The sequence below is a fragment of the Pectinophora gossypiella genome, unplaced genomic scaffold (assembly GCF_024362695.1).
Source record: "Pectinophora gossypiella unplaced genomic scaffold, ilPecGoss1.1 Pgos_63, whole genome shotgun sequence".
NCBI lineage: Eukaryota > Metazoa > Arthropoda > Insecta > Lepidoptera > Gelechiidae > Pectinophora > Pectinophora gossypiella.
Genome location: NW_026063273.1, coordinates 30,620 through 42,992, shown reverse-complemented (window position 1 = coordinate 42,992; position 12,373 = coordinate 30,620). Strand labels below are relative to the sequence as shown.

Below are 12,373 nucleotides of genomic sequence, written 5' to 3'. Positions count from 1 at the left end.
CGTCATAGCCTTTTATATTGTTGTAACAACGCCATCTGTGTCATCATAGCAGAACTTCTTGCTTAATTATCGTCTGTTGAGGTGGTTTACTGGTTGTCACGGGATATTGGCACACTCCTTGTAGTAACGCAATTAACGCATAGATGGCGCGCTAACATATCGGCGGGCCTTGAGAGCTCCAGCTCTCAATGAGTTTGTCCCGGAGAGCCTGGACTTGTTGAGGTCTTCAGCACAGGCACAGGCACAGGAACCGGTACAGGAAGGGGGCAGATTTTTGAAAATGCCCTCTGAATAATGCCAGTAGCGGTACGTATAGTGGCAACCCTCGCTATTCCATCTTTACCTGGAAACAGATTTAAAACACGCCCCAAACGCCATCTAAGCGGTGGGAGATTATCGTCCTTTATGATGACTAATGTGTTAGGTTGTAACTCTTCTTTGTTCTCTTTCCATTTGGTACGGCGTTGAAGCTCAGAGATATATTCGGTTGACCACCGCTTCCAATAATGCAATCTAAGTTGTTCTATCCGTTTGTAGCGGGTGAGAGCGTGCAGCGGCTTGATGGTGACGTCTTCCTCAGCAGGGGCGGTCAGTGGACGGCCAATGAGAAAATGACCTGGCGTCAACGGCTCATAATCGCTTGGTTCTGAGGACAGAGGGGACATTGGACGGGAGTTCAGGACAGCTTCAATTTGAATTAAAACTGTGCCGAACTCCTCGTATGTTAAATGTGCATTTCCTACTACGCGCGTAAGGTGGTGTTTACAGGACTTTACCCCTGCTTCCCATAATCCACCAAAATGAGGCGAATACGGCGGAATAAATTTAAATATGATTTGATTATCTGTAGCGTAATCAATGATAGACTTAGAACTGTCATTTAAGAAACCAGTGAACTCCTTTACTGCGCCCACAAAATTGCGACCGTGATCAGAAAATATATGTGAAGGCTTTCCCCTTCGTGATATAAATCTTTTTAACGCTAAAATGTAAGATTCAGAGGTCAAACTAGTGACTAATTCTAAATGCAATGCTCGTGTCGCAAAACAAACAAATATACATAATGTAACATTTCTCGAGTTTAGATCCTCTACCTTTTTTATTTAAAATGTACATTGGCCCAGCGTAATCTACACCGGATATGAGAAAGGGGTAACTCAATTCTAATCGTTCTTTGGGCAAATCGCCCATAATTGATTCGAATGGTTTGCTTGTCATACGTGAACACTTAACGCATTGATGAACAGTTTTCCTAGCTAAATTCCTGCCATTAAGTGGCCACCATTTATTTCTAATGTGAGCTAATAGTAACTGTGGCCCTGCATGTAATAAATAAATATGTTCTTGACGAAACAATAATCGTGTTACATAATGTTTACTGCACAATAGAATAGGATGTTTTTTGTCGTAAGTAAAATCTATAGAATTCGAAAATCTGCCACCAATTCTCATCAATTCATTTTTATCTAGAAAGATATTTAAACTCGACAGACTACGAACAGACCTTAAAGATTGTTTATTAACAACTAGGTTATATTCCCGTGGAAAAGATTCAATTTGTACTATTTTGATTATCTTATATAGAGCATTATTTAATTCTGTTACAGACAAGGGGCCTGCAAACCGTTCAGAAAGATTTTTAACGCGAATATTGTGAGTGAAGCGAAGTAAATAAGCACAAGTACGTAGAATCCTTCCAAAAGAAGAAAACCTATTAAAATCAAAAATGTTATTATTTATGACTTTATCACTGCACACAACATGACTTGTAGTAGTGTTTTTCAATTCTGGTAAACTATGTTCTTCTATGCACGTTTGCGACCATTTATTTACCTTTTCGTGAAGAAAGTCAGGTCCCTTCCACCACAAAGACAATCCATTAAGTTCATCCAGGCTTTTCCCGCGAGTTAACAAGTCGGCAGGGTTTTGTTTTCCGTTTACGTGTAACCAAACTGCCTTATCAGTTAGTTCACTGATTTCTACAACCCGGTTTTGAACAAATGTTTTTAATAGTTGAGGTGACGTGTTCAACCAACCCAGCACAATGGTAGAATCTGTCCAGAAAACAATAGAATCAAACGTAACGCGAAGTGATTTGACTATTTTATCTTGTAATTTAGCACCTACTAATGCGCCGCACAATTCAAGGCGCGGAATACTGATTGGTTTTATTGGAGCTACCCGACATTTTGAGCATAAAAGATGTACAGTTACGCGGCCGTCATTACTACTCGTTCTAATATAGGCACACGCGCCATATGCCATCTCACTCGCGTCAGTAAATATGTGCAATTCTATAATAAATGGGTCGGTCCCGATTACATGACGAGGTACACGTATAGATTGTAGATTATATAAAGAATTTACAAACCTATCCCAGCATGTTTTTATATCATTAGGTACTAAGTCATCCCAGCCAATTTTACACAACCATAGTTTTTGTAATAATGTCTTTGCCACTATGACTATGGGACTGAGCAGACCCAGTGGATCGTATATTTGCGACACGACCGATAAAATTAAGCGTTTAGTTACTTCCGTTTTCTTATTGTTTATTTGTGAGGTAAAATGAAATTCATCACTAGTATTGTACCAACCTAAACCTAAAGTTTTGCTAGAACCGATGTTCTCTCCGAGTGACAAGCATTTAGAATCACTGGTCTGCCCACCCAAAACTGCATTTGCGATTTCATTTGAGTTAAAAATCCATTTACGAAGTGGTAAACAACCGGACTTACAAACTTGGCTGACGTTAGTACACAATAAAGACAACTCCGACTTGTCATCACTTCCTGTGATTAGATCGTCTACATAAAAATCATTTATAATAGTACGTGACGTCAGTTTGTCTGGACACGTTTGTCCTAATTGCCTAACACAACGCATGCTTAGGTACGGAGCAGAAGCAGTGCCATATGTGATAGTATTTAGTTGATACACAGAGATGGATTCAGAAGGATTACTACGCCATAAAATTAATTGCAACTTTCGGAATTCTTCATGTATTAAAATTTGGCGAAACATCTTTTCTATGTCAGCACACGCTACGAAGGTATATTGCCGAAATCTTAACAGAATGCCAAATAAGTCATTTTGTAAGGGTGGCCCAGTCATTTGAAGGTCATTGAGTGAGTTACCACTTGATGTAGCTTGACTTGCATTAAACACAGCTCGTAATTTCGTAGTCGTGCTGTGCTCGCGGAACACACCGTGATGTGGCAAAAAATAGTGAGGCGTGGTATAATTATCGATACGTGACATATGTCCTAAATCGATAATATATATTCTTGCATAAAATCATGGTACATTTGTCTGTGTTGTGGGGGTGAACGTTGTAATTTACGCTCAAGTGACAGCAATCTATTTTTTGCAATTTCATAACTATCACCAAGCAAGTTAGGCGAGTCCTTTAAAGGAACGGCTACTGAAAACCGTCCGGTTTCGTCACGTGTAGTCGTATCAATAAAAAGTTTTTCACAAGCTAATTCTTCTTCCGAATAATAGTGATTGTTTTGGGGTATTTCCTCTAACTCCCAAAACCGTTTTAATTGATCGTTAAGATCTAAAGTTTGAACGTGATTACAAACAGATGTACGAATATTAGAATTGTTAAGGTGCATGGGACCAGATACTATCCATCCAAGCTTAGTATTTTGAAGAGATGGACCGTTACTTAATCGAATTCTACCATCCTGTAATAAGTCCCAAAATTGATCAGCCCCTATTAAAATATCAACTTTTGAGGGTATGCAAAATGTAGGGTCTGCAAGATTAATGTTTTTGGGTAAGTTAAGCGAATCAAGGTCGACACTAACGGACGGCAACATACTGGTTAAATTAGATAAAATCAGACATTTAATGCGTTTATGGAATTCATCGTTTATTGATTTAATCGAAATTTCACATGATTGAGTAGATTGCGAAATACTATTTCCTACTCCAGCGATTCTATAAGTGGACTGTACACATAAGGCGTTTAATTGATTGCGTAATGAGTTTGTAATGATACAGTGTTGGCTGCCGCTATCTAATAAAGCGCGGGCTTTTATATAATGTATGCCATTGCCACTGACTTCGACTAAAGCGGTTGATAACAAAACAGGTTCCAGACACTGCGCGTTTGGTGTCGTATAGTTGAAACTTGACTTAGTATTAATAGTCGTATGTAAAGCGGCAGTATCGGTAGGTACGAGTACAGGGGCCTGTGGCAATTGCATTACCACAGGCATTGACGCACTGTCTTCGTGTAGCAAGCTATTGTGTTTAGCGTTACATTGCCTACACGGACCAAAGTAACATTCGTTAGCTGTATGACTTGAACGCAAACAGTTCTTACATAATTTGTTCGACTCGACGAATTGTTTTTTATCTTTTAAAGGTAGATTCAAAAATCTATTGCATAAATACAATGAATGTGTACCTTTACACATAATGCACACACGCGGACGTATTTGTAGCGATTTATCATTTCTACGAGAGGAAAACAAGCTGTGAACCTTTGGTGGTAACCTTTTAATTTCGACGGCAGTTCTACTAGTAAAATTAGAATGGTTAGCTTTAATCATCTCTAACGTATTGGCTTTGTCTTGCAGGAATTTTATTAATGACTTTAAATCAAACCTTTTCTCCGAACTAGAACTCTGTGCGCTTTTGTACTGTTCCCAAACTTTCTCAATGGACGAATCTAATTTAGAAACGGTGATAAAATTTATGAGGGTGTCCCAGTATTCAGTTGGCTCCCCAAGAGTATCTAACGCGCGTATGTTTTTAAGTACAGTATCAATTAGTTTCCGTATCTGTGTTGGAGATTCCTTATTTATGGCCTGCATAGAAAATAAAGCCTTTATGTGGTTATGAACTAATAATTTAGTATTATTGTAACGGTTATTGAGCAAACTCCCAAGCTACACTGTAGTTTTCTGACGAAAACTCTAAAGATTTAATTACTTGAATTGCATTACCCGTTAATGCGGATCTTAAGTAGTGAAACTTTTGAATAACATCTAATTGTTTAGAGTCATGAATCATAGAAATATAGGTGTCTCTAAACTCGAGCCAATTATCAAAGGTACCATCAAATGAGGGTAGTGATATGGTTGGCAGTTTTACAGACGCATGAGAATTACATCTAGAATCATCGATATCATTATTACTGCGAGCTTTATTTTGTTGTAATAAACCGGTTGCAAGACTCATTGCACTGAAATAAATGTTTTCGAATGATTCGCGAGCTTCTAACTGCTGACTCATGTCGCCCTCCGACGTGAGTAATTCTATAGAACTTTGAATATTATTGAACTCGGTTAATAACGAAGTAGCTAAATCATGACGCAACTGTAATTCTAACGATTTTCTATCAGTTAATTGAGCATTTCCTTCAAATGAGTTCACAAATTTCACAAAGAGGGTAAGTTTACCCTTGATTACGCCACGTTTTTTATTTAATTCGCGCAACTCTAGATCTTCTTCGTTTAAACAAATATTAGGAGATTTACTACGAACTGTAACATTATCCACACTCATTTTGGCACCTTAAAGAAAGCAAGAGTACTCACGATTTTCTTGTTTCAGCAACTGACGATGTAATGCGCATCAGCGCTGCTGGCTCTCCCGAATACCTAAAATATAGCAACAGTTTTAAAACAAATATAGGCAAAGAGAGGCAGGTAAACGGAAGATGTGATACCGCTCGGTATTGTCTCCAATCGTGTCTTCAAATACCGTCTTCTTTCCCTCCAATCCAAACTTCCAATTCTCTATTCTTTTCTGGTTCCTTTTTGGTATCCAGCGACGAAGGACTTATGTTGAGAGTTGTTTAACGTTTTGAGTGTTCGTATGGGTCTTGAAAGCAGGATGGATGTAAAAATGAATATTTTATTTTCTTAATACATAGAAATTTATTTCTATTATAAAGGATAAGTATATAATACAAATGAAGCGAAAATATGAAGTGGGTTCGATGCGGGTCCGTCATAGCCTTTTATATTGTTGTAACAACGCCATCTGTGTCATCATAGCAGAACTTCTTGCTTAATTATCGTCTGTTGAGGTGGTTTACTGGTTGTCACGGGATATTGGCACACTCCTTGTAGTAACGCAATTAACGCATAGATGGCGCGCTAACAATACCAATTCGTACACCAAGGGTGATAATACCTTTTTAATCACGCACTGCTCGTATTTTGGGGCAAGTTTCGAGGCTTTAAAATTTGCGGCGTACGTTTTCCGCCACACTACTTGACCTTCGCGCAAAGTATTGACGTTACGGCGTCGCAGGTTGTAGTACGTCGCGTTCGTCGCGTGAGCCTTCTCTATATTAACCCGAACCTTTTCAAAGATATCCTGAAGGACCCCAAATTCACCCGCATACTCGTCCCTTGGCATAGAGACCTCGTATTCCCTATCGTCGTTTTTATAAAAAGAACCGTTTAAAATAAACACACATTCAGAATTTGCACCATATAATTGTATTCTTCCAGTTTAATAATATTTATAATTTTACAACATAGAATCAGATTACTTATACACACCTTTTAAGCACTTATATAAATACTTATCCAAATGTAGCCACAATACGTCCGTTTCGTAGAGAAGTCAGCATAGAAGTGAGCTAGCTGTTCACGGAGTTCGGAAAAGTAGCCTCGTGGAGCGGGGGAAAACTAATACGAATGACAGCATTTCACGATGTTGCCATTTGAGTGCCTATTAAAATAACTAAAAATGCAGATCGACAACATCCGGCCGTCCTGCTGACGATGTCGTCCCCGACCATCGTTCTAGTCTGATGTAGGAGCTGAGAATAAAAGGCATTAAGAGTATTTGTATTATCAGAATATTTTTAGCTCATCAGCTGCTTACCAATTAGTGTTCATTCATTTAATTCGTGAATTAAACACCAATTAGTTATGAAGTAGCTTTGAACACAGCAATAGTATATTACAGCAAACAGGAACTATGGCTTAACTAATACCTCTTATACACTTGGTTGTATATCATCCTATACTTTGAACTTTGTGTCGTACACAGACCACCCAGTGATTAACCAATTTTATAGGACTTAACCAAGTTGCTTAATGTGTAATTAGTTGTATATTGCCTTTTCCTAGTGTAACGGTGTTCACTTGGATATCCGTTACCTTTTACTCATTAATATACCATTAATTCGTTTGATGCGACTACGTTAGACTACTTCACCATGTAACTCGATACCTATGTTAATACATAAACAGACAACAGAAAGAAGGTAATTCACACCCTTAATATGCAAGTGAAGCGATTGATGAATGTGGAGGAAGCAAGAGAAGTGTGTCAGGATCGAAGCAAATGGAATTCTATAGTCTCTGCTTACCCCGGTGGGAAACAGGCGTGAGTTTATGTATGTAATATGCAAGTGAATTTTTTTTTGTTAATGCATATATATGAACAGTTATTTTAAATTAATGTTCGTATGTATACTGGGTGTTAGTGACATCGTAACGAATACTGAGGGGATTGATTCAGACCATGATTCTGAGTTAAAATCAAGTGGAATTTTCCGTCGCAAAATTCATGATTTTTTTTTAGTTTTTTTAAATTATTTTCAATTCTATACTTTTGCGATGGAAAATTCCACTTGATATTAACTCAGAATAATCAGATGAATCATCCCTCTCAGTATTCGTTACGATGACACTTACACCCTGTACAAGTACATACGGTAGCCATATAAGTAGGTAGGTGTTAGTGACACCGTAACGAATACTGAGGGGGATGGTTCAGACCATGATTCTGAGTTGATATCAAGTGGAATTTCGTGGCAAAAAATTCATGAAAATTTTTCTTTTCTTTTTAATTATTTTCCAATCCATACTTTTGCGACGGAAATTTCTACTTGATATCAACTCAGAATCATGGCCTGAACCACCCCTCAAAGTTTTCGTTACGATGTCACTAACACCCTGTATAGGCAAGGCACATGAACATAGATAGCATCACGCCTGTCGCCTATTTCTCCGAAGGGGTAGGCAGAGGTGTATAACACATCCACTCCTCGCCAGCTAGAAAATCAAGTTACTTATATATGAAATAAAAACAAAGTATAAATGTAAATACGTGTACCTGTTGGGACAACATCCGGTTCTGAGGGGTTCTCATCATCCTCTCCTATTCTCACCCATCGCTTCATGTTTTCTACACAAGCTACTCCATCATAACGTTTAGAGGATCGTTCAGCTCCCCTCATATCCATCACTCGATACCTGTCATGGCCCAGGACCTCCGAAATTTGGAAAGGACCTTTGTACATAGGCAATAGTTTGGTACTTTGTCCGTCGTTCGTTTGACTTGGTATTTTAATCACCACTAAGTCACCGACATTGTATTCCTCGGCCGGCATACGTTTAGCGTCAAAGTCTGCCTTTTGCCGAAGCGCCTCTCTCTTTATATTATCATCTACCATTTGTCGCAAAGCCGTTACGTCAACAGAACGTTCAACATTACCATCATCAGTGATTTGATCATTATTCATACGAATTCTAAACCCGAAGAACACTTCGCTGGGTACTGCGGCAGTGGTTCTGTTAATGGTACTATTGATACCTTGTTGAACACTAGTGATATTTTCGTCCCACTTGTTATTATCCTTATCGGCACCCATACTACGGAGGGCCTCTAGCACGGTCTGGTTGTAACGTTCGACTTGGCCGTTCGAACGCGGAACCGCTGTTGCTATAATATGAAGCCGAATGTTCCTATCTTTGCAATAATTTTTAAACAATGAAGATGTAAAAGCGCTACCTGCATCACATATTAATCGAATAGGATTACCGAAAATCTTGAATGTTTTATTAAGTTCGCATATAACAGATTTACTTTTTGTGTTTTTAACTGCAGAGATAAACACGAACTTGGTAAAAGCATCTACTGCTACCAATAAATAACTGTTTTGCCGCGAGGATTTCACAAACGGACCAACGTGATCTAAATGACGAACAGAACCGAACTAGAACGACTATATCGATTATTATAACGATCGAATGAATCGTTGGATGTTTCGTTTCATTGTTTTTCTTTTTTATTTTGTTTCTTTTTTCTCTTTTTTGTGTATTGTTTGTTTTTTTGTGATATGTAATTTGGATAATGACATTGTAAATCATTTTATTAATATTTCATAATTAATGTTTAGGTACATGATTGACATTTAAATTATGAATTTTATTTTGTTTAACTATTTGCATGTTATAATTTGAATAACTAAAAATGTAGACCAAATGTTAAATGCTGACCATCTGCAAACTGTAATACCATTTTTATTGCAAATAAATGATTATGAATTATGAATTATGAATGCAGTGTGTGGAAAGGGCGAGCATATTTTGGTATCGGATATAACTGACCTGGCTTTTTACCGTGAATACTTTTAAAATAAATGCAATTTAAACAATTTTTTATATATTTAGATACAGTTTTCTTTAAACGAGGAAACCAATATTTCGATCGTATTCGCTCCACGGTTTTATCAACCGCAAAATGTCCCACATCGTCGTGATTGCACCTGATCACTTGCCATACACATGCCTTCGGTACTAACCACCTACGCCCATATTCTGTCCTCCTGTATACTTTGTTACCTAGTAACTCGTAATCATGAAATATTTTTTTATTTTGGTCGGCCTCACCTGACAATAGAATGTTCCTAATGCTGCAAATACCTGGGTCTTGTAATTGAACCGATAAAAGCCAGCCCCCCTCAGTGATTGTTATCGATAACAGGTCATTAGTTTCTCGTACAGCAATATCGTTCGGGTCATCGCTAGGTATGGGATTCCGACTTAATGCGTCAACGTGCTGCATCTGTGACCCAGCTCTATGTACAATGTCATACGTAAATTCCTGAGTCAATAAAACCCATCTGCTGATTCGTGGTATTATGTCACGTTTCGTAAGAGCATGGCGAACCGCATTGCAGTCAGTAATTATCTTAAAATGACTTCCTAACAAATAATGTCTATACTTCTGTAGCCCAGTTACGATAGCTAATAACTCAAGTTCAAAAGAGTGATAATTTTTTTCCTCCTTTGTAGTTTGTCTACTATAAAAATAGACTGGTTTTTCGCCATCTTTAGTGACTTGAGTTAAAATGCATCCTATTCCATCGCGGCTTGCATCAGAATATGAATTAATAGGTAATCGAGGGTCAAATATATTTAGTACTGCGTTCTCAATTAACACCTTTTTCAGATCGGACACGGCCTGATTTTCCTTAATACCCCATTGCCATGCAATCCCCTTTTTTAATAAGTTTGTCAAAGGTCTACATAAAATTGCGCAATTTCGAATGAATTTTCTAAAATAATTAATTAACCCAAGAAACTGTCTCAACTGATGGATATTGGTCGGGGTGGGAAAGTTCTCTATAGCCTTGAGCTTACGAGAACTAGGGCGAATCCCTGATTCCGAAATTTCATATCCCAAGAAGGACACGTCCTTTTGGAAAAATGAACATTTATTTAGATTAATAGTCAATCCATTTTTGTCAAGAATGTCTAAAACCATTTCCAAAACCTGAACATTTTCTTCGTATGACTCAGTGGCAATTAATAAGTCGTCCATGTAACAAATAACGCGGCCAAATCGTAAATTCCCCAACACAGTATCCATCAATCTTTGAAAGACTGCAGGTCCATTGCACAATCCGAAGGGCATTCTGGTAAATTCAAAATGCCCATCTGGTGTGATAAACGCAGTTTTTGGAATGGATTCCTCTTTTATGGGTATGTGGTAATACCCACTTTTAAGGTCAAGTGAAGTGAAACATTTACAGCCACGTAACCGATCAACCAGGTCCTCTATCAAAGGCATGGGGTAAGTTTCCTTCACCGTGACTTTATTAAGCGGTCTATAATCAATACACAGCCGTTTTTCCTCCGTCTGCGCCTTATCTACCAATAACGCAGGACTTGCGTAAGGAGAGTTGCTATGCCGAATGATTCCGTTAGTTAGCAAGTCATCTGTCAGTTTACGTGTAATTTCTCTATCTCTCTCAGACATTCGATATGGTCGCTGGCAGACAGGTTTGTTAGTGGTAAGCTCAATCTCTAATTCGACAGAAGTGTGTAACACACCCCCCTTACATAGCAACTATCCTACTCACGGCACCAAATGTAACACACCCCCCCTTCGCAACTATCCTGGTCACGGCACCAAAATGTAACACTCCCCTCTTTCAGCACTATCCTAGTCACTACACCAAATTGTAACACTCCCCTTTTCGCAACTATCCTGGTCACGGCACCAAATTGTAACACTCCCCCCTCTACAACTCGTTTAAACACCTGCCTAAATCTATATATCCCTACAATCATCTACTTTGACCGATAAGTACGTATAAATATACCTGTAAGGAAAATTCACACAGCACAGAAATCATATAAACAGACATATTCAAACGACTATGATAAAACATAATATCATCCACCTGAATTAAAAGTACACAGACACGAACAAATAAAAATATATCAAATCAAGAAATCCTTAAAATATAACATGCAGCTGTAAAACGAATTCGTAAAATAATCAAAGTAGATTTTAATTGGCCAATTAATAATAATGTAATCGTCTAGTATATTATGGTTAGGACTCTACGTTGTGTTTTGTAATAACTCAGATTCTTTGAATGAAGGTATGTTGAGATCAGGATGAACGTACGAAAGGAGACGTTAAGAATGCCATACATATTATACATGTCATAAATAAATATAATACAATATAAAACAATATACAGTAAAATAAATAAAGTTGAATAAATACTTAAATATTAATAAATATAAATAATTTTAAATATTATAGTTTTGTTGCAAGTCGATAAAGAGACTAAATTAAATTAGATTAATATGAGAATTTAGAGAAGTACTAGAATGGTATTTGTATTTGGTACAATGAGAGACATAAGTAATAAACTTGAAAACGATATAGATTGAAATATTGAAGTTTTGTCAATTGAGATTAAATTGAGATTGCTATAATAGTATCTAATATAAAAATAAATAATTATAAATATAGATAGGTTAAGCTAAATAAGGATTTATTTGTTTAGAATTTGGTTTTATTATTGTGAAAGATCTAGGAACACAGGAAAAGGATTAGAATCCCATACCAACAATGTAATGGTATAGGGTGCCTTTTCGAGCCCCGACCACGCTCTTCGGCGAATGAGGCCCTACCCTGGTTTAGGCCCCTCTCCGTAAAGGATATATTTTGTAAAGAAGAGCCATTCGGCCTTGTTGAAGAGATGAACTATCTCTGAAGTATAAAATAAAGTGTAAGGATTTGGGATGAGCAGCACTCAGCACCAATCAGCTTCATAGCTTACTTTATTCAATTAGTATCATCAAAT

The 12,373-nt window shown here is 37.6% G+C and overlaps 1 protein-coding gene across 1 annotated transcript; it reads right to left on the bottom strand.

Annotated features, from left to right (window-relative positions):
• Positions 1-476: 476 nt before the first annotated feature.
• LOC126381571 (uncharacterized) lies at positions 477-3,261 on the bottom strand. Its single transcript, XM_050031035.1, has 2 exons — positions 1,834-3,261; positions 477-646 (listed from the first exon to the last, which is right to left on the bottom strand). The coding sequence occupies exons 1-2, from the start codon at positions 3,259-3,261 to the stop codon at positions 623-625; spliced, it is 1,452 nt and encodes a 483-aa protein (XP_049886992.1). The 3' UTR covers positions 477-622.
• Between the last annotated feature and the right edge of the window lie 9,112 nt (positions 3,262-12,373).